General features: G+C 37.2%; 1 protein-coding gene and 2 pseudogenes across 1 annotated transcript; 2 read left to right on the top strand and 1 right to left on the bottom strand.

Annotated features, from left to right (window-relative positions):
• Positions 1-302: 302 nt before the first annotated feature.
• On the top strand, positions 303-8,134 carry LOC114408129 (annotated as a pseudogene).
• A 1,037-nt stretch (positions 8,135-9,171) lies between these two features.
• On the top strand, positions 9,172-12,098 carry LOC114409441 (pentatricopeptide repeat-containing protein At1g11290, chloroplastic-like). The gene has a single exon (XM_028372907.1). The coding sequence runs from the start codon at positions 9,426-9,428 to the stop codon at positions 11,880-11,882; it is 2,457 nt and encodes an 818-aa protein (XP_028228708.1). The 5' UTR covers positions 9,172-9,425; the 3' UTR covers positions 11,883-12,098.
• LOC114409442 lies at positions 11,952-15,593 on the bottom strand (annotated as a pseudogene).
• Between the last annotated feature and the right edge of the window lie 8,739 nt (positions 15,594-24,332).

Below are 24,332 nucleotides of genomic sequence, written 5' to 3'. Positions count from 1 at the left end.
AGCGTCATTTAAATTTCATTTTTTTTAAAATTAAAAAACAAAAAATAATGACGTGAACATCTATGCCTACGTGTTTAGTGACAAGGAGTGATGATGTAGCACTCTGTTTGTCATGTCATCACTTAATGGATGCGAACTAATGACAGGGGACGCAAAGAATTTTCAGATACCTGGGTGAAAAAAAATTGAATATTAGTAGAAATATAAAAATAACCTATATTCTAGATATAAAAACTTAATTAAGCCAAATAAAAAATTAAATTTTTTTTTCATATTCTGTTATACAAATAAAAAACAACCAAATCCTCCCTCTCGTCATCAAAAATGGTTTCTACAATGAGCACTTGTTCCAGACCATGCTTATAAGCCTTTTATGCAAGTTCAACAGCGTCACTGAGGAAACATGTCTGTTTGAGCCTATGGAGCACTTTACGAGATGCCCTGAGGTTTTATGAGAGGATGAGGTGTGACGAGGTTAGGCCTGTGGTGTATGATTTTACTTATTTTTTGTATTTATGTGATGCAATCCTACCCCCCAAGAGCATTGGATAGAAGAATAAAAAAAGATTGGGCCAGAGATGCAAGAGAAGACCCTAGGGTTCTCATGTGCCTTAGGGTAGATTTTGGACCCATGAACTAAGTATGAGCCCACTTATCTTTGTTCATATTAGATTAATGTTTCATTATTTTTGGGCCTTGTATTTTGGACTCCATAATGTAGGTAGGGTACCCTAGAAATGTAGGATTTTTCAGCCCTTATATTTTAGGGCACCTAGACCAGTTTTTGTATCAGGGGTAGTTTTATAATTTCACATGCATTAAGTGAATATTTGATGTGTGTGTTGGAAAATAAATTTAATTGAATTGGGAGAAGCCCAATCCAATTAAATTTTAGAGGGGGAGGTGAGCATTTGCTTGCTACACCCCATTGTCACATCATATAGTCACACTTTGTGCATGTCCTTCATGCTTTACATGCCTCATGACACCTAAGCACACTTAGTGGAGAATCTTGGACTTGATCTTGGATTAGTGGGTTGAACCATAGCTAAAATTCACTAATCATAATTAGTGAAATTTTGGCTCCAAAATTTGGCTCCACAAATTCAAGTAAAATTTGAATAGAAATTCAAATTTTCCTCTAATTTTGTGTGACACTTAGGCTATAAATAGAGGCCATGTGTGTGCATTTTTTTGAACTTTGATCATTTGGGAATTACACTTCAAATTTCAGACGTCTTTTGCGGCACAAAATTTCGTGCTCCTTCTCTCCTTCTCCCTCCACTCATCTTCTCCTACCTTCAAGCTCTTATCCATGGCTTCCTATGGTGGTGAGCTTCTTCTTGACTCATCTTCTCCTTGAAGTGGCGTCTCCTCTCAACTCTTCTTCTTCTTCTTCTCCATTCCTCTGCCATTAAAATTCAAGAAGCAAAGGACTCCATTGATGAAGAAGATCCAAGGCGTACAAGCTCCAATGGAGCTACATCATGTGGTATCAAGAGCATCTTCATCTAGGTGATGTTCTTTTGCTTCCTCTATCTTTTTGTTTGGTCAATTCACTTTAATTCCTTGTTATTCATCTTATTCTCCATGTATATCCTCCATTGTCCTGTGGTTTAGTGTTGTTTAGAGTAGATTCAAAAAAATAAACCGATTAAATCTTAGATCTACATTTGTTCTTGTATTTCTACGGTTCAAATTTTGTAGGTCTACTCTTGAATCATGTTTTTATGTTGATTTTAGGTTCTATCATTTTTCAGTCATAATATTCTTCTACTGAACCTTTAGATCTAAATTTTCTTCCAAAATATTGATTAGAAAAAAAGACACAAAAATCTAGGTGTAAATCACTTAATCCATGTTGTCTTAGAGTCATGTTTAGTCATAGTAATTGTCACATTATGTTCTAAGTTTGTGTTGAATTTTTATTTGGTTGATTGAATTCTAGATACATTTGTTCATGTATTCTTTTCATTCTTAGCCTATCTTTTGAATTTTGAGTCTAATTCATGCATGTTATTTAGTTCATAACATGTTCTAAATCAATTCCTAGAAGTAATCTTGTTGTTGAACTTTTTTTTGTTTTCTAAGTTTCCTACATGATGCCTATGATGAAGTTGAGTTGTGGTGCTGAGTTGTGGCTGGATTGGTGAATCAAAATAAGTCTTAAGCTCTCTTGAATTGTGTTATTCAAGATAATTGAGCATAAGCAAACATAAATTGTAAGTATCCAAGCCTTAAGCAACATAAACACTACTCTTGATTTCTAGGTTGAAATCGCTGGTGATGGCAGCTTGAACATACAAACTTGTATAAATTTATGGGAATTGGTCACTACGAATTTTGAGCTGAAAGTTTTACTGAATTTTCTAAACATCTGGAACAAAATTATAAAAAAAGAACCAAGTGATTTGGATAAAAGGAAAAAAATACTAAAAATCACACAAGTTGGCAGGAAAATCAGTGTCCAGGAAAAAAAAGTGAAAGGGAAGTGTGCTTGTTGTTTTGGCTCGAAATTTGTTCTATAATTGGTGCCTATTTTATGAAAACCTTAGTTCTAAAATTTCAATTGAAAATTAGTGTAAAAACAAGTTCCAAAACTAGAGGTTTCTTGAGTCTTATTTTTTTAGTTTTTCTTTTTACTCTACTCTAGAGCCATTCTAGGTTTCTCTTTGAGTCCTAGCTTGTTTTTGTATGCTTTTTATTGCTTTAATTATTGAATAATCCTTGAAAATTTATCTTGTTAAAACTCTATTGGTTTAGCTTTCATTTCATTTTTTGGTCTTTGATTATTGCTTGTCTCTTTGTTTCCTTGTTTGTGAGTTGTCATATAGGGAATTGGAAAGGAGGATTGGTGTCATCCCTTGAAGAATTTGAGTCAAGAAGCAAGGGACCAACCACCTTAAGAGCTATTAGGCTAAGAAGCACTCCAAATTGAGTGAAACACCAAAGAGAGAATAACCACCAAAATTTAAGACTTTTTTTTTGTAATTTTGTAATTGTCAATTTGCTTTGCTTTCAAATTTTGTAACAAAAAGGCCTTTCATTGGAAGTATGATAAGAGCCTCTAATAGGTCACCCTACTTCCATTTGTGTGTAATAATTTTAGGCAATTTTCCCTTAGGATAGTGAGTGTTTTTTTTGGAACCTTAAATGAGGTCATTCAAATACTCTTAGGATCCGCCTAGTTTACATTTCTTGCACTTTAATTTCTTGCTTACTTTCATAGTTTATTTCCTTTACCTTCCATTGTCAAACCGCCTAGATAGCTTGCCTTTTACCAATTAGTTTTTACCTTATCTTTCACACCTCTTTTAGTGTTTATTTTGGCTAGTTTCAACCATAGTTTCTTTTACCTTTTGTTTTCAATCCCCCAGCAAGAAAGAACCACAACTTAGGAACCAACATGAGTCTTCATTCTTCATCTAGTGTTAATGGTGAGGGTTCTACTCCTAAGGACCCCTTGTATAAGATATTAGATGAGTTGAAATCCCTTAAGTAGTGGAAAGAAAAACAAGAGAGAAAGGAAAAAGGAAAAAAAAAGAGTGGAAGAAATAAGTCAAGATGAAAGAGAGAAAATAAGAGAGGAAGAAAGAAGAAAAATAATGAAAGAAATGAAAAGAGAAAAACATGCTTCCTATAGTAGTCATGACTCTTGCAAGAGTTAAAGTGAAGAACTTAGCGACTATTATAGAGGGCACCATAGTTCACATACTAAACATCATTCCCAAAGAAGAGAAAAGGATAGAAGGCCTCAAGAGGTTAACATTAGCCTCCCATATTTCCATGGAAAAGATAATGTTGAGGCCTACATAGATTGGGAAATGAAGGTTGAACAACTCTTTGCTTGCCATTATATTAGCGAAGAGAGAAAAGTTCCATTGGCTACCCTTAGCTTTCAAGGGTATGCCCTCTATTGGTGGACTTCCCTTGTTAGGGAACGAAGGATTCATGGGGATCCTCTAGTAGAGTATTGGAATTATCTTAAGAGTGCCCTTAGGAAGAGGAACATTCCCTCCTACTATGAAAGGGAGCTTATGGACAAGCTCCAAAGGCTTAGACAAGGGAGTATGAGTGTTGAAGAATATAGACAACAAATGGAACTACTCCTTTTAAGAGCTGGACTTAGGGAGGAGGAAAGAACAAGCATAGCTAGGTTCCTTAGTGGACTTAATATGAAAGTGAGGGATAAGGTTGAACTCCTTTCATATAGGGACCTAGATGAGCTAGTCCAACTTTGTATAAGAGTGGAACAACAACTTAAAAGAAAGCCTTCTTCAAAATCTTATGGCTTTCACTCTTATCCAAGGAAGAACCAAGCCCAAGGAATTTTGGGGGCTGCACCTTCAAAACCCAAGGAAGATAAGGGTAAGACCATAGAGAAATCCACCCCTAAGACTAGTTCCCAAGAAAGGACTAGCCACATTAAATGCTTTAAATATCTTGGGGGAGGTCACATTGTCTCTCAATGCCCCACAAAGAAAACCATGATTGTGAGGGATCAAGACATTTATAGTAGTCAAGAGGAGACTACTTCTTCCCCTTCCTCTAGTGGAAGTGAAGATGAAGTAAGGGGTGAAGAGTCTAGTGAGGAAGTCTACCCCCATGAAGAAGGTGACCTCCTAATGGTTAGAAGGCTCCTTAGAGGTCAATCTTGTGATCTATCTCAATCCCAAAGAGAGAACATCTTTCATACAAGATGCAAAATTTTAGATAAAACTTATTCTATCATTGTGGATAGTAGATCTTGTTGCAATTGTTGTAGCACAAGATTAGTTTCCAAGTTGAACCTCACTATCATTCCCCACCCAAAACCTTATAAACTTCAATGGCTCAATGAACAAGGGGAAATGATAGTTAATCAACAAGTGGAGGTACCTTTCTCCATTAGGACATATAAGGATGAAGTTAATTGTGATATAGTTCCCATGGAGGCAGAGCATATTCTTTTAGGAAGACCATGACAATTTGATAGGAAGATCATTTACAATGGCCTAACTAATGAGGTTACCCTCATCCATCTTGGAACTAAATTTGTGTTGCATCCTCAAACACCTTCACAGGTGGTCAAAGATCAACTAACTATGAAAGATAAGAGGGATGAGGAAGAAAAACTAGAAAACCAAAAGAAAAAGAAGGATAGTAAGACCTTGTGTTGCATCCTTAGATGGCCAGGAAAAGGGTTTTCAGTCCTTACCCTACTCTAACATACCCAACATCACTAATACATATGTTTTAATTCTTTTTATAAGTGTTGAGGAAAGAATCCCTAAGTTTCAAGAACCTCTAGATTTGAGGTCAAATCCTTTTCAAAGGGGAAAGAATGATGCAATCCTACACCCCAAGAGAATTGGATAGAAGACTCCAAGAAGATTGAGCTAGAGATGCAAGAGAAGGCCCTAGGGTTCTCATGAGCCTTAGGGTAGATTTCAGGCTCATGGACTAAGTATGAGCCCACTTATCTTTGTACATATTAGATTAAGATTTCATTATTTTTAGGCCTTGTATTTAGGGCTCCATAATGTAAGTAGGGTACCTTAGAAATGTAGGATTTTTTAGCCCTTGTATTTTAGGGCACCTAGACTAGTTTTTGTATTAGGGGTAGTTTTGTAATTTCACATGCATTAAGTGAATATTTGATGTATGTGTTGGAAAATAAATTTAATTGAATTGGGAGAAGCCCAATCCAATTAAATTTTAGAGGGGGAGGTGAGCATTTGCTTGCTACACCCCGTTGTCACATCATATAGTCACACTTTGTGCATGTCCTTCATGCTTTACATGCCTCATGACACCTAAGCACACTTAGTGGAAAATCTTGGACTTGATCTTGGATTAGTGGACTGAACCATAGAAATTCACTAATCATAATTAGTGAAATTTTGGCTCCAAAATTTGGCTCTACAAATTCAATTTCAAGTTCAAGTAAAATTTGAATATCTATTCAAATTTTTCTCTAATTTTGTGTGACACTTAGGCTATAAATAGAGACCATGTGTGTGCATTTTTTGAACTTTGATCATTTGAGAATTACACTTAAAAGTTCAGACCTCTTTTGAGGCACAAAATTTCGTGCTCCTTCTCTCCTTCTCCCTCCACTCATCTTCTCCTACCTTCAAGCTCTTATCCATGGCTTCCTATGGTGGTGAACTTCTTTTTGATTCATCTTCTCCTTGCAGTGGTGTCTCCTCTCAACTCTTCTTCTTCTCTATTTCGCTGCCATTAAAATTCAAGAAGCAAATGGCTCAATTGATGAAGAAGATCCAAGACCTTCAAGCTCCAATGGAGCTACATTATTATGTGGGGAGAATTTAGAGCTCAAGAGGGGGAGGGAGATTCATGGGATGGTGATAACTAATGGGTTTCGGTCCAGTTTGTTTGCCATGACATCTGTGGTGAATTTGTATTCCAAGTGTAGGCAGATCGAGGATGCGTGCAAGATGTTTGAGAGAATACCGCAAAGGGACTCAGTTTCGTGGAACACGGTGGTGGTAGGGTATGCATAGAACTAGTTCATCAGGAGGGCTGTGTAGGTGGTTTTGCAGATGCAGGAGGCTGGCCAGAAGTCGGATTCCATCACATTGGTCAGTGTTTTGCCTGCTGTTGCAGATGTGAAGGCTTTGAGGATCGGAAGGTCTATTCACAATTATGCTTTCAGTGTTGGGTTTGAATCTATGGCTAATGTTGCAACAGCGATGCTGGATATGTACTTTAAATGTGGGTCTGTCAGGAATGCGAGGTTCATGTTTAAGGGGATGAGTAGCTGTAGCAGAAATGTTGTTTCTTGGAATACGATGATCAATGGCTATGAGCAAAATGGCGAATCTGAGGAAGCATTTGCAACATTTTTGAAGATGTTGGATGAAGGGGTGGAACCAACAAATGTTAGTATGATGGGAGCTTTACATGCTTGTGCTAATTTAGGTGATCTTGAATGAGGGAGGTTTGTTCATAGATTGTTGGATGAGAAGAAACTTACTTTTGATGTGTCAGTAATGAATTCTATAATATCCATGTATTCAAAGTGTATGATGGTTAACATTGCGGCCTCAGTGTTCCATAATTTAAAACAGGAAACAACCGTCACATGGATTGCCATGATATTAGGTTATGCACATAATGGATGTGTAAATGAAGCTTTAAATCTATTCTGTGAGATGCAATCTCATGACATCAAACCTGATTCCTTCACATTAGTGAGCGTAATTATTGCTCTTGCGGATTTATCAGTCACCCGCCAAGCTAGGTGGATTCATGGACTTGCTATAAGAACTTTGATGGACAAGAATGTCTTTGTCTGCGCAGCACTCATTGATACATATGCAAAATGCGGAGCCATTCAAACTGCAAGAAAGCTTTTTGGCATGATGCAAGAATGACATGTGATAACATGGAATGCAATGATAGATGGATATGGAACACATGGCCACGAAAAAGAAGCTCTGAATCTCTTCAATCAAATGCAGAAGGGATCTGTTAAGCCAAATGAAGTAATATTTCTCTCTGTTATCGCAGCTTGTAGTCACTCGGATTTAATGGAAGAAGGCCTCTACTACTTTGAAAGCATGAAGGAAAACTATGGTTTGGAACCTGCAATGGATCACTATGGTGCCATGGTTGATCTCCTTGGTCGTGCTAGCAGTCTAGTTGATGCTTGGAAATTCATCCAGGATATGATGCCTGTCAAACCAGGAATTACTGTTTTAGTTGCAATGCTAGGTGCTTGCAGAATCCATAAAAATGTAGAATTGGGTGAGAAGGCTGCAGACGAACTATTTGAGTTAGACCCAAATGATGGTGCGTATCATGTATTGCTTGCCAACATGTTTGCATCTGCTATGTCCAAAGTATTATTTTCTCTTTTATTTGTTGTTTCAATTAATGTTATGGTGTTAGACACGGAGTGTGATTTGGCTCGTGCAGTGTTGGACAGATTGCATGAGAAAGAAAGAATGTGAAAGAGAAATAAGAGAGTTTGAGAATACTTGCAGTATTGAAATTGTGTTGTTTTTTCCCATGTGATTATATTAAACATATTTATAGTGTATGCCTCTGTGGTGTTACCATCCACATGGCTTATATAAGTATTTGTGTTAAGTATCCTATTTTGAGGGTTACATCAAATATGCCTAGAATTGGCTTGCCATTAGGGCGTTTCTTATTTAAGTTGGCTTCTTAATCCTGTAGTTGACTTGTAATGCTTAAGTCGGTCTTTATGTGTGTATGTTTTGTGCCAAGTGTTCATGACGTGTAAAGTTGATATTTATCTTGGAATAGTTGCTTCCAAGTTAATATTGTCCTAAAGAGACAATGTCGACTTAATAAGTGAAGAAGTTGATATTTATCCCAGGATAATTAGGATTTAAGAAACGACAATGATATATTAATCCATTGTAAATTATTAAGGATTAGGATATCACTAATTGATTTTGAATAAAAAAAGTTAGAAAAACATATTTATCAACCGTTTAATTATTGGTAAAGGTTGACATGATTTATCGACGTGGTAATTAAGGTTGACATGAATGAAAAAAAAAAAAGCTAACTGTGACACTGTTGTTATCGATTGTTAAGCTATAGGTAATTTTTGTATACTTTAGAATTTGGTAATTAACAAAAGTATTTGAAAAGGTGAAACAAAATCTATTTTTTTTAACAATATAACCATTGATGGATTCGTATTTGGTAGTTGAAAATTGGTGTAAGTCTTCCTATCAGCCAATCATCAGTGATTGCCGGTAATTCTACAATTAAGGTCACTATAATGGTCAACAAGGGTCTTTAAAAAAGAAAAAGAAAAACATTTTACTTACAAGGTGTGACGCGAGTGATAATTAGATTCAACCCTCTACATGCATCTATTAATTGTGAATAACAATTTTTCCCCCTTTTATTAATTGTTAAGGTGAAGCAAATATCTCTTTTTCATAAAATCAAAACTCATCTCCACATGCATCTATTATTTGGTCCATCCAATTATACTACTACAACTTAGGTACTCTTGTGAAGATAACCTTTGACTATCCGAACTCAAGCCAATATCCACCACTCATTATCAACACATCAATGAATGAATGGAAGCTGTGGTTTTCAGTTTTCACTTATTTATGGAGAAAGAAAGCAGTGAAACACAGACAGAAGAAAATTGAAATAAGAAACGATTTTGGAAATTTGACTAATTGCGATCCTTGAACATGTCTTGTCAAGTCAACTACTCCATTTGTGGTGTCTCTTTTCATGCATGAAAGCACTTGAAGTGCTAACTATGTGCGCGTCCACCAACTCAAACACTATCCACGTGACTTTTAGGGACTAATACCATGGTTTCATGCACATAAGGTTCAATTGTTTGGTTACAAATTATGAATCCAAAGAACTTGGTACTTTTTTTTTATTGAATCAAAAGATAGACAGATAGAACAAGAATGAACATGCAGCTCTTTGCTCTATGCCCTTTACCCTTTGGGGCCAACACAAATACCAACACAAAGTACTCCAAAACTACCACAACAACAACCTCTTTCTACCAAAGTAATTCCATTCCTACCCGAGTATATAGCCATAGGCACCCTTCAGTTGTACTCTTAGAAAACTGCACTTCTAAGAAGGAGCTTTATCAAATCCTTCCCTTTATCATCAAAAACGGTTTCTACAATGAGCACTTGTTTCAGACGAAGGTTATCAGCTTGTTCTGTAAATTTGGCAGCAATAGTGAAGCAGCTCGTGTCTTTGAGCATGTTGAGCTCAAGCTCGATGTGCTTTACCACATTATGCTAAAAGGGTATGCAAAAAACTCGAGTTTAGGTGATGCCTTGCGCTTCTTCCTTAGGATGATGTGTGATGAGGTTAGACTTGTTGTGGGTGATTATGCTTGCCTGTTGCAATTGTGTGGAGAGAATTTGGACCTCAAAAAGGGTAGAGAGATTCATGGACTGATCATAACTAATGGGTTTGAGTCCAATTTGTTTGTCATGACTGCTGTTATGAGTTTATATGCCAAGTGTAGGCAGATTGATAATGCGTATAAGATGTTCGAGAGAATGCAGCATAAGGATTTGGTTTCTTGGACAACATTGGTTGCAGGATATGCACAGAATGGACATGCAAAGAGAGCATTGCAGTTGGTTTTGCAGATGCAGGAAGCTGGCCAAAAGCCTGATTCTGTCACGTTGGTCAGTATTTTACCGGCGGTTGCAGATATGAAGGCTTTGAGAATTGGAAGGTCTATTCATGGTTATGCTTTCAGATCAGGATTTGAATCACTGGTTAATGTTACAAATGCACTTCTTGATATGTACTTCAAATGTGGGTCTGCAAGGATTGCAAGGTTGGTTTTTAAGGGGATGAGGAGTAAGACTGTTGTTTCATGGAATACCATGATTGATGGTTGTGCCCAAAATGGTGAATCTGAAGAAGCCTTTGCAACTTTTCTAAAGATGTTGGATGAAGGGGAGGTACCTACACGTGTTACAATGATGGGAGTTTTACTTGCTTGCGCTAATTTGGGTGATCTTGAAAGAGGGTGGTTTGTTCATAAATTATTGGACAAGCTGAAACTTGATTCTAATGTGTCAGTAATGAACTCTTTAATATCCATGTATTCTAAATGCAAGAGAGTTGATATAGCAGCCTCGATATTTAACAATTTGGAGAAAACAAATGTCACTTGGAATGCCATGATATTAGGCTACGCACAAAATGGGTGTGTGAAGGAGGCTTTAAATCTATTCTGTATGATGCAATCTCAAGGCATTAAACTTGATTGTTTTACTTTAGTTGGTGTAATTACTGCTCTTGCAGATTTCTCAGTCAACCGCCAGGCTAAGTGGATTCATGGACTTGCAGTAAGAACTTGTATGGACAACAATGTCTTTGTTTCCACTGCTCTTGTGGACATGTATGCAAAATGTGGAGCCATCAAAACTGCAAGAAAGCTTTTCGACATGATGCAAGAGAGACATGTGATAACATGGAATGCAATGATAGATGGATATGGGACACATGGCGTAGGGAAAGAAACTCTAGATCTCTTCAATGAGATGCAGAAGGGAGCTGTTAAGCCAAATGATATAACATTTTTGTCTGTAATTTCAGCTTGTAGTCACTCAGGTTTTGTGGAAGAAGGTCTCTTGCTCTTCAAAAGCATGCAGGAAGATTATTACTTGGAGCCTACTATGGATCACTATAGTGCCATGGTTGATCTCCTTGGTCGTGCTGGCCGGCTAGATGATGCTTGGAATTTCATCCAAGAGATGCCCATCAAACCAGGGATTTCTGTTCTAGGTGCAATGTTGGGTGCTTGCAAAATCCATAAAAATGTAGAATTGGGAGAGAAGGCTGCACACAAACTATTTAAGTTAGACCCCGATGAGGGAGGGTATCATGTGTTGCTTGCCAATATTTATGCCTCTAATTCAATGTGGGATAAAGTAGACAAGGTGAGAACAGCCATGGAAGATAAGGGGCTCCACAAAACTCCAGGCTGCAGTTGGGTGGAGTTGAGAAATGAAATTCATACATTCTACTCAGGAAGTACTAATCATCCAGAATCCAAAACAATTTATGCTTTTCTTGAGACTCTTGGAGATGAGATAAAAGCTGCAGGTTATGTACCTGACCCCGATTCAATTCATGATGTGGAAGAAGACGTGAAGAAACAATTGCTCAGTAGCCATAGTGAAAGGCTTGCTATTGCATTTGGACTTCTGAATACAAGCCCTGGCACAACATTACACATTAGAAAAAATCTTAGAGTTTGTGGTGATTGCCATGATACCACTAAGTACATTTCACTTGTGACAGGGAGAGAAATTATAGTTCGTGATTTACGTAGGTTTCATCATTTTAAGAATGGAAGCTGTTCTTGTGGGGATTACTGGTGAATCAATCGATCATATCCTTTCATGTGATCATAGGCTAATAAAACACAAAGAATGGATAAAATTCAAATAAGACTCATTCGAATTTTCTTTTCTTTTCTTTTTTCATTTTAGTAGTAACCAAGGCACTATATTTTGCTTTGTATATTACATGTGTGTGCGCACAGCTTTTCATCTATTTTGCCTGCTTTCAAATGACCATGAGTACTTGGAAGAGACCATGTTTCTAATGTCTCTGGCATGTGGCTATCTCCTATCACTGTTTGGAGCCTATACATTCAATTATCCTAACAACACATCAACAAAAAATTGCCCAAAAAACAGAACATCTGCAAAACATAGTCCCCAATAATCTATACACCAAAAACTTTCAACACTGATCACCCTCACCTCCACCACCAGAACTGTCTAAACAGATATGTCTTTCTCATCCTAGCATTGTATGTGAGGAAGGCTCTGGCTTTGGCAGGATCAGCATTTAAATATTCAAATGCATACATCTGTTTACCCTCTTCCAACCCATATCTCCATCACAGCCTGTAATAGCTCACTTGCATCAAATGAGCATTTGCTTTGCTCCATGGCATCAACCAAATGTCGGATGCTTGATGCTACTGTCATCAATGCTTCCTGAAGAGCATCTGAGGTACAGGAGGCTCTTGAAAACCATCTAGCATCTGGCCTAATTCTGGAGTTGCAGTGTATGATTCAGTTCCATCTGTACCACTCATGTCTTCTGAATTGGGAGAAACAAAGGAGGCTGATTCATTGTCACAATTCTTCATGTCCATTAGCTGAGTTCCACTCTTCATCTTAGCCCAATGACTTGGGGCTTGATAATTACCGCAAACAATTTAAGTTCATCATATATCTCTATCTGCTTTCCATGGAATCCTTTCGCATCGGGATGTGCCTATTCATTAAATTAAAGAACACCATGATAGGTATTTTACATAAATTCATACACATACAAGAGTGGAGAAAAATGAAACATTACTTACAGCAACATAATTCTTCCAAATCTCATCACTGTCACACTCAATCATCTCTGTATTTGGGTTCCACCAGAAACCATTCTGACTTAGGATATCTTTTATTACTTTATACCTCTTCTTAATTGTTTTCAACCGGTTGATAACTTTCTGATTATTCAAATTCAAGTTGAAGCAAGTGTTTACCGCAACACAGGCAGCCATGTATGCATTTTCATTGAAACATTTGTCAATTTTGTTTCCACTTCTTGCCTGAGCTGCCAGGGCTTCAATCAGACACTTGTCCATCGCAATTGACCACACAACATTCCTTCCTTTCTTTTTCATATCCCTTCTTTGTCTTTGCAGATCATAGCACTCCATTTCTACAGAAAATACATAATCCAATACACTGTTAAATATATTTTGTTTTTCATTCAAAACAGCATACATTTTAAATTATAATATTATCCTCATTTACTCGAAGATAATATGAACCATGCAATTAATAAAAAAATTACAGAAGAAAAAAAAAAGTAAATGCATAATGTAATATCAATAATCACAAAGTCAAAAACAGTTTGGTTATTTGGTTCATAGATTTTAAGATGTGTTTATTAGTGAACAATTACTTCTTTTTTTTTTTTTTTTGAGGGTGTGTACAATTACTTATGAGTGGAAAGTATTCAAAATAAATAAATAAATTTGAAGACAGAGTTTTGCTTGGATAGTGTAAAATAAAGTATAGAAAATAACTCTAAATAGTGAGCACAAATTTGTAAAACATGGAAAATCAAGTATCGGATTAAACTTCAGCCAAACATGCATTCAGCCAGAAGAAAGTCTTCTTCAAAGTAAATCTCACTTTATGTGGAAGAATTCAGGTTATACATGATGCATCCTTTGGAGCATTTAATTCACGCAGAAAACTTCATGTTGAATAGTGTTATGTTTATGGTTCCTCTATGCGTTTTTTCTCTAGATTGTTTCATTGGTTGTGCTATCTTTGATGTGCAGAAAACAGCATCCTTAATTATTGAGTTTTACCCCCATTCCTAGTAATGCGCATATAATTTCTAGAATTCTAAGTTAGAGATATTATCTTATCTGTCCCTTTTTATATTTTTGCTCACACGGTTTTGAAAGAACCAGCAAACGAGCTCTATAAATCAAACAAGAGCAGTCAAAGCTTCACTGGTGGATTTCTCCAATGAGCAAGTCCTCAAAATGCTCTGGCGTCCAAACAAAAACAACTTTTCCAGCCACAGATTTTGGCATTGGTTCCCATAATTACTAAGGTAGCAGAGCAAACTGCCCAGTAAAATCCTTTATTTGTTGGAGACAAGCAAGAATCCTCAATGAGCAAAGAGAATTGAAGAACAGAGAGTGAGCATTTTTACATTTCAAAACAGATTTGGGTACAGAAGATCGGAATTTGTGAACACCATGGATGCAACATGAAGTAAACAGACCACATTTTATAAACAACCAAATCTAAAAAACTATAAGATTAACAAGAAGCCCATTTGAAAACTAACACCTAACACAATAAGCTGAAGTTCCAACATGAAGTTACACCAAATGCCTGCTTATAGCTACATAGGCAAATACATATCCCTCACATTGTCCTCTACAATCAAGCATTGTTTATCTAACTATCCAGTTATTTCCTACAAAAGTAAATTCAAAAATCAAACCACAAATTGTCCAAACTGCTACTCCATCCGCTTTCACCATATTAACCATAAAACGATATTCACTCATTCTACTCCTTGGATACTCTTACAAATCAGTGTCATCAAACAAAAATGCTAGCTCAGCAAATATCACTTTCACACACTAGTTAACACAAGTTCATTTACTCTATAGAAAAAATAAAACACATCAACAACAAACAGAAAACACAAAAATGTGATTACTAAAGTAAAAAGTGTGCACCTTCCTTTACCACAACAATACAAGAAGAAAATGTATACCTCAAATTAAAATACAGCACATTAATAAAAAAAAAAAAGAAACACAAAAATGTGACTGCTAAAGTAAAGAATGTGCATTTTCCTTTATCACGACAAAATAAGAAGATAATGCTTAGCTTAAATTAAAACACTACACATTAAAAAAAATGTGATTACTGAAATAAACAGTGTGCACATTCTTTTACCCCAACAAAATAAGAAGAAAATGCTTATCTCAAATTAAAATACAACACATTAAAAAAACATAAAACACAAAAATGTGATAACTAAAGTAAAGAGTGTGCACTTTCCTTTACCTCAATAAAATAAGAAGAAAATGTTTAGCTCAAATTAAAATATAACACAATAAAAAAAAAACAAAAGACGCAAAAATGTGATTACAGAAGTAAAACATTGCGCACTTTGCTTTACCTCAAGAAAAAAAAAATGTTATTGTCAAGTTCAAATTCAAGAAATCAGCTAAAAGAAAACAAGAACTGAATAAGAGTGAGAAAATGCAGAGAAGAAATCAATAACAACAAAATCGGATTGATGAAGATTGAATCCCAATCGCCAATCAGATCACGGAATCAAAATGCAGCGGCCCTTCATCGGAGTGCAGAGAGGGAATTGCGATAGCACATTGGAATGGTTAGGGTTTTCTCGGGAAAAATGACGAGAAAATTCTGAGTTTTCACTTTCTCGAAGACCAAACGCGGAAAAGAAAAGGTTCAGTCTGTTTCAGTCAAGGGATCAGGTGAAACGCAGTGCGAGAGAATTTACTGATTCACATACACGTCTAATGAGAAAAATGAGTAACCGTCGTAATTACTGCGTCAAAATTACCGTCATAGAATTTAGTCAACAATCATTATTACCATGTCCTTGTTGCAATCTTAGAGAAATTAGTTTGTATTTTTTTATAATATTTATTATAAATTTTTTTTATTACTTATTCTGTGTTAAAATAACATTAAGTATTTTATAATTTCTTTCTTCAATAAATAATAAATATTGTAAATTAAGGTGCAAAAATTGATTACAAAAATAATTAGTCACAAATTAATAACATAAATTTATAATTGTTAGTTTATCTTCAAATAGTAGTTGAAAAATCATTAGGTCAAAAGTATAAGGCCATGACTTATAATAAGAGAAAACAGCAAGATTATCAAACTCGTGAATATACGTAGACTTGTGGAGATTTCGTAAACTCGATTCATAGAATCGAATTGTAAACTGGTAAGAGTTTACTTAATTAAAAAATATATATTAATATTTCTATATATAAAATCATAAGTAAATATTTCAACCCAAAAATAAATAAAAATAACAAACTTTAATAATGATTCAATAAACTAACATAGTCCATAGTCCACACCCAATGAAACATAAATAATGTAGCTAGAGTAAAAGAGAATCCTAAAAAAAACCCAATGCTTACACAAAGCTAGTAAAATAATGTAGCTAAAAATAGCACTATTTTTTTTTTTGTATTTTCCTCCTTATAGATATTGTTGACACTTGCATAATTCAAACCAAAACATTACCATAGGGATTAAACAAAAACAATCACCTCAATGCCACTTAAAGCATTACACTTACAAGTTATAGACATTAATAAAGTAAGATAAAATGACATTGTGAAGGAAGGATTAGATGTTCATGTTCTATCAAGCATCAACTTCACAAACCCACTAACACTATGCTTCTAATTGGTGATTATAATTTATCATTGTATAATTGTCTAATTAGGCATATATCTACGAATTGGGTGGGAACAAGGGGAGTCTAATTAGAATATTAAACACAAGTTCATAAGCAGAAAAACTCTCTACCACAAACTTTCGTAGAATCAAACACAAAATAATCACTGATCAAATTTTTTCCAATAAACAATGGCATCCACGACAAGAAATAGTGAATGACATCAAAAGGAAGAAAACACAGAACTTGCGGGAACTTGCAGGATCAACAACAAAAACACAACCAAGTGAAACGAGATCAACAAGAACTTGCGAGATTCTACGATTTGATCAGTGAAACGAGCTTAATGAGTTACACCAACTCCACGACCAATTCACGCCCTCTTAACTAGCATTGCAAACAACAAAGGGCAAAACACTTGACAAAAATTAAAAAGGGGGAAAAATCACAATCACAGAAACACTACTACAAAAGTGTGATCCAACATTGTTTCATCTATGTCGATTATAAAAAAAAAACCGATGTAGTAAAGCTTGTGGTGGCATTTTTGAAATTAATACCAAACTTTTTTAAAGCGTTAACAAAGGTTTTTATAAAACCGCCTTTGATATGAATGTTACGAAGGTGGTTTTATAAAAACTGCCTTTGTTTCTAAGCCTACTACTACGGCTTTTTAAAAGCAACATTTATCTAAAGTCTCATATTTATAATTACTTTAATTTTTGCTTTTCAGTCTTTGGAACACATACGTGCCTTTACATCTCACTCTCGCCTTTCACCCTGCCGTGACCTCCACAGTCTGCCACAACCTCCGCCATGACCTTCGAAGTTTGCCGCAGGCTCATCGTGGACGCAGTGGTAGTCTGTCTCAATCTTGTCCCTCCGTCACATGTAGCCCATTCCCTCTATTGCTTCCAGCTGCCTCTAGGCATTGTGCAGTAAGTACCAATAACCTAAAATCAAAATCTTTTGTTTAAGCTAAAGTAAAAATTGATTTCTTAGCTTCAAGATTAACACTGCAAACTGGTTGTAAATGAGGTAAAAAATGTGTTTGATGATGGCGATTTTGTGGAAAATGTTGAATCTCATGCCCAATTTGGCAATTTGCTTTTAATTGGGCTTACTAATTATAGTGACATTAAGGGTTTCCATTTGACCGTTTAGCAGGACATGCAAGACATGAGAGATTGATATGATAGCTTGCTTTCTGCAGCGGTTGCTATGCAAAACAGTGCTTACAGTAAACATTATTCTTCACACTTGTTCGTAAACATAGCTCATGTTGTTTCTTTGTATTCCTCACTTATAATGTATTCAAAGCTTTTGAACTGGTTGTGCATTTTGTTTTGCTATGTTCCTCATTTCCTCGTATATGTCTCCAAATGTTTAGGTCACAAATTAAACATGCACACTTACACACACATTTATATTGCATTTACTTGTCGTATCTAATGTCTCAAACAATTGAATATACAAGTTTGCATTTCTAGTTGCCATAGTCCATGGCTGGCTGGTCTTCTGCACTATCCATATTAGAGTATTAGAGTGTATATATACATATTCATTTCATTTTCGTTTGTAATCTTGTTTAGTTTCTCCGTAATAGAATTAGCCTTTTTGTTATTATTTAGTTTCTTGTTGACTCAGCATATCATATTCTTAGATTTTAGCTGCATCTCCCTTTGTTTTGCTTGTCTATGTTTAGGATTTTTCACTATACATATTCTAAAATATACAAAATTTCTTTTGTATACCTTTTGAAGTTCTTCATTTTCCTAGCGGATGAAGTTTATCTTTCTATTAAGTTCTACATTTTCTTGATGAAAGAGGCTTCCTTAGTTGTCAGAAATTTGTTGGAATACGTACCTATGAATCATTTGAAAGGAACAAAACCAAATTCTTGAAACCTTTTGGTGTAGTTCTTTGAGCTCATTAATCAAAATTTGATCCTGCGGGTAGATAATAAAAATAAGTGAATGTGTAAGAGTCATGCATGTACAATGAAAGGGATCAATGACATTTTAAATTTTAATGGATGATCAACTAGCTAGCTTTGGTTTCCTTTGACTTTGAACAATGATACCTTTTTTCATGCGAACATCCTTTAAACTCATCTCTATTCGATTTTCCAGATTACCTAACTCTTTAATACCCAATCCAAAAAGCTCTTCACCCATCATTTGCCTACACTTGCCAAAAATGAAGTATGTGGATTATTATTTTTTCCTATTTTTTATTAAAAAAATCGTTATTCTTATTGTTAATTAAATGAGTTTATTTGTTATATATTATGTTAAGAATCAAAATATTACACTATAAAGTTCTTGTCGCAAATATTATCGTTTGTTTTCCATAAAGATGAGGACATCATTTGATGCAAAAGAAACACTTGAAATTGAGAGGTTTTAGCATTTTAGGATTTTGTTAAAAAAGGATTGCCATGTTTTTTGATTTTGTAGGAATCTTAGTATTTGCATCCTTTTATGGTCTCTTCTAGAGGGCACCATAGAATTGAGATTAAAATCAGTAGTTCTTGACACATTATAAATTGGAAGTGCAAGTTGTGTATGTTAGCATACGATTGATCTCAACCTTGTTTAGCATTCCAGTGTTAATTGTTAGTTAGTTTAGTTGTTGTTTATATGTTACTTTTGCTTGAGAACAAGTCAAATTCTAAGTTTAGGGTAATTTGATGATTGCCTTAAATACTTATTTGTTGAATGATTTACGAGGCAATTATCTCACTTGCATTCACATTTATAGTGATTTTTAAGTCAAAAGTTTTAAATTTATAAATATTTAAGTTTTAGTTTAATGAACTTGTTTTGTTGGTGTCACAACATGCCCTTTTGCGGGCGAGCGAAGGCGAGACTCACGGGTGCGCTTTCCAAAGGAGGAAAGATGCGTGGAGTCGCCACCAACGTTTATTTATGGAAAACGTCGAAAAAACCGAAGAAAACCGGTCAAAATGAAAATTCTAAGTTCGGGAGTTGTATTTACGTTTGAGGAAGGTATTAACACCTCTTACGTTTGTCTCAAAGGACAACAGCCTATTTTTTAGAATTGTGGAAATTGTGTTACCTTAGCTTTTATTTCTTTTTATTTTTTGAGGTCGACAAAAGCGGGGCTTTTACTCCTACGTACCCTCCTTTGGAGAGGAAATCAGACCTACGTAGTTCTTTCTTAAGAGTGAATCAAGTTATTCTTTTTACTTGAAAGGTGATCATTTTAAGGCGTTGGACCTTAAAAATGATCCTTTTACTTGATAAGGAAAACTGAAATGATAAACTTTCAAACCCTATTTAGTGACCTTTTTTGTGGACGAGCTTGACTAGGCGAGTTGATTTTAGCCTTAGTTTTACTTTAGTTATTAGTCAATTCGATTAAGAATGAGAAATCCCAAAGAGAAAACGTCCGATTGATTTTTCGCTTTATTTTACTAAAAGGTATTTTTTATTATATTATTATTTTACCTCTTTTTTGATTTCCAACGTGGTTACGGCACGACTGAACGGTCGGAATTCATTTTAACCGAAACTAACGGATGATACAATTCAAATGATCGGTGGAAATTTATTTTATTTTTAGATTAGGCGAGAAACGACTTAAATAAATGACTGAAACACGTCAAAAGGGGGGTACGGAAAGTAAATGAAAACGAGAATAAAAATACATGAAACAAAATGTGGACCACCACGGGTACATAGAATGAATTGAAAAGCTCGGTTTGAGGTACTTACCCGTTGAAGACTGAAGAAAACGAAGAACGAACGATGAATGTTGAAGAACGGTTGAAAATCTTCACGTAATTACTCATGGAAACGTTACAGAAGCGCCTCGGCTTGGATTTTCTTCACGGAAACAATTTTCCTCAGCAATTTCGAGAGAATAAGAAGTGGCAAGAAGACTGAACCCCTTCTCCCTTCACTCCTCCCCCTATTTATAGCAAAATAAGGGAGGAGCTTGCCACCCAGCTCGCCAGGCGAGCAAGGTTGCTTCCTCTAGAAGCAACCGCCTTCTGGAGGAAGAAACTGGAAGGCCCAAGTGGGCCTGATTGCTATTTGTACCCCACTTTTTACTTAATGCACCCCCCTTTTACTTTTTTTTGGTAATTCTTTTTCCGTAACGTTACAAAACTTTACGAATTTCGTAACGATACTTATTTTCCTTCCGCAAGATTACGAATCCTTACGGATTATGTATTTACTCTTTTTTAGCTTTCGAAGAAGTTACGGAAATTCACGAACTGCGCAAAAACACATCCTTTCGATTTCTGTCACATTACGGAATTTCACGGATCGCGTAAGCCTTCTTCCTTTTGATTTTCGGCACGTCTCAGGACTTCACATATTGTGCAACAAAAGGTGCCAAGTATCTCGAAGTGGCCAATCAAAGGTTGCATATCATCAAATAATAATCCCCGGACGAAATTAGGGTATGACAGTTGCCCCTATTTACTTACCTTTTATCGGAGATAAGAGGAAATTAAAGATAAGACACTGATTTCATCCGTCTTGCCCTTTCCATGATTAGTCCATGACGACTCTCGTCTTTACTCCTTCTTTTTCTGCACAACACAACAAAATACAAACAACAACAAAAACAACAATATCATAATATACATATACACGTTTGGCAAAGGAATCAATCGAGAAAATAACAAAGATCACATTTGCCGGTCAAGAGGATCCGCACTTGACGATGAAAAACCCTGGAGAATGGAGGATTGCACTAGAGGGTCCTCACTAGTCAATCATGAAGCATAGCTCCAAACACTTTGGGTGGAGGATGCATGAACGAAAACGCAATTCATGGGGCTCCGAAAAAAAAGGCGAGAATGGAGGATTGCACTAGAGGGTCCTCACTAGTCAATCATGAAGCATAGCTCCAAACTCTTTGGGTGGAGGATGCATGAACGAAAACGCAATTCATGGGCTCCGAAAAAGGGTTGAGAATGGAGAATTGCACTAAGCAATCACTACGCATGACTCCAAACTCGTGGGTGGAGGACGCATGAACGAAAACGCAATTCATGGGCTCCGAAAAAGGGGTGAGAATGGAGAATTGCACTAAGCAATCACTACACATGGCTCCAAACTCGTGGGTGGAGGACGCATGAACGAAAACGCAAATCATGGGCTCCGAAAAAGTGTTGAGAATGGAGAATTGCACTAAGCAATCACTACGCATGGCTCCAAACTCGTGTGTGGAGGACGCATGAATGAAAACGCAATTCATGGGCTACGAAAAAGGGGTGAGAACAGAGAATTGCACTAAGCAATCACTACGCATGACTCCAAACTCGTGGGTGGAGGACGCATGAACGAAAACGCAATTCATGGGATCCGAAAAATGGGTGAGAAGGGAGAATTGCACTAAGCAATCACTATGCATGGCTCCAAACTCATGGGTGGAGGACGCATGAACGAAAACGCAATTCATGGGCTCCGAAAAAGGGGTGAGAATGGAGAATTGCACTAAGCAATCACTACGCATGGCTCCAAACTCGTGGGTGGAGGACGCATGAACGAAAACGCAATTCATGGACTCCGAAAAAGGGGTGAGAATGGAGAATTGCACTAAGCAATCACTATGCATGGCTCCAAACTCGTGGGTGGAGGACGCATAAACGAAAACGCTATTCATGGGCTCCGAAAAAGGGGTGAGAATGGAGAATTGCACTAAGCAATCACTACGCATGGCTCCAAAATCGTGGATGGAGGACGCATGAACGAAAACACAATTCATGGGCTCCGAAAAAGGGGTGAGAATGGAGAATTGCACAAAGCAATCACTACGCATGGCTCCAGACTCGTGGGTGGAGTACGCATGAACGAAAACGCAATTCATGGGCTCCGAAAAAGGGGTGAGAATGGAGAATTGCACTAAGCAATCACTACTCATGGCTCCAAACTCGTGGGTGGAGGACGCATGAACGAAAACGCAATTAGTGGGCTCCGAAAAAAGGGTGAGAATGGAGAATTGCACTAAGCAATCATTACGCATGGCAGCAAACTCGTGGGTGGAGGACGCATGAACGAAAATGCAATTCATGGGCTCCAAAAAAAGGGTGAGAATGGAGAATTGCACTAAGCAATCACTACGCATGGCTCCAAACTCGTGGGTGGAGGACGCACGAACGAAAACACAATTCATGGGCTCCGGAAAAAGGGTGAGAATGGAGAATTGCACTAAGCAATCACTACGCATTGCTCCAAACTCGTGGGTGGAGGACGCATGAACGAAAATGCAATTCATTTGCTCCGAAAATGGGGTGAGAATGGAGAATTTCACTAAGCAATCACTACGCATGGCTCCAAACTCGTGGGTGGAGGACGCACGAACGAAAATGCAATTCATGGGCTCCGAAAAAAGGGTGAGAATGGAGAATTGCACTAAGCAATCACTGCGCATGGCTCCAAACACTTGGGTGGAGGACGCATGAACGAAAACGCATTTCATGGGCTCCAAAAAGGGGTTGAGAATGGAGAATTGAACTAAGCATTCACTACGCATGGCTCCAAACTCGTGGGTGGAGGACGCACGAACGAAAATGCAATTCATGGTCTCCGAAAAAAGGGTGAGAATGGAGAATTGCACTAAGCAATCACTGCGCATGGCTCCAAACACTTGGGTGGAGGACGCATGAACGAAAACGCATTTCATGGGCTCCAAAAAGGGGTTGAGAATGGAGAATTGAACTAAGCATTCACTACGCATGGCTCCAAACTCGTGGGTGGAGGACGCACGAACGAAAATGCAATTCATGGGCTCCGAAAAAAGGGTGAGAATGGAGAATTGCACTAAGCAATCACTGCACATGGCTCCAAACTCTTGGGTGGAGGACGCATTAACGAAAACGCAATTCATGGGCTCCGAAAAGGGGTTGAGAATGGAGAATTGCACTAAGCATTCACTACGCATGGCTCCAAACTCGTGGGTGGAGGACCCACGATCGAGAACGCAATTCATGGGCTCCGAAAAAATGGTGAGAATGGATAATTGCACTAAGCAAACACTATGCATGGCTCAAAACTCTTGGGTGGAGGAAGCATGAATGAAAACGCAATTCATGGGCTCCGAAAAAGGGGTGAGAATGGAGAATTGCACTAAGCAATCACTACGCATGGCTCCAAACTCGTGGGTGGAGGACGCACGAACGAAAACGCAATTCATGGGCTCCGAAAAAATGGTGGGAATGGAGAATTGCACAAAGCAATCACTGCGCATGGCTCCAAACACGTGGGTGGTGGACGCATGAACGGAAATGCAATTCATGGGCTCCGAAAAAGGGGTGAGAATGGAGAATTGCACTAAGCAATCACTACGCATGGCTCCAAACTCGTGGGTGGAGGACGCACGAACGAAAATGCAATTCATGGGCTCCGAAAAAAGTGTAAGAATGGAGAATTGCACTAAGCAATCATTGCGCATGGCTCCAAACTCTTGGGTGGAGGATACATTAACGAAAACGCAAATCATGGGCTCCGAAAAGGGGTTGAGAATGGAGAATTGCACTAAGCATTCACTACGCATGGCTCAAAACTCGTGGGTGGAGGACCCACGATCGAGAACGCATTTCATGGGCTCCGAAAAAGGGTTGAGAATGGAGAATTGCACGAAGCAATCACTACGCATGGCTCCAAACTCGTGGTTGGAGGACGCATGAAAAAAAACGCAATTCATGGGGCTCCGAAAAAGGGTTGAGAATGGATAATTGCACTAAGCAATCACTACGCATGGCTCCAAACTCGTGGGTGGAGAACGCATGAACGAAAATGCAATTCATGGGCTACGAAAAAAGGGTGAGAATGGAGTAT

The sequence above is a fragment of the Glycine soja genome, chromosome 4, assembly GCF_004193775.1.
Source record: "Glycine soja cultivar W05 chromosome 4, ASM419377v2, whole genome shotgun sequence".
Classification (NCBI taxonomy): Eukaryota; Viridiplantae; Streptophyta; class Magnoliopsida; order Fabales; family Fabaceae; genus Glycine; species Glycine soja.
The sequence above is the reverse complement of the archived record's forward strand: the minus strand, read 5'-3'. Positions and strand labels throughout refer to the sequence as shown.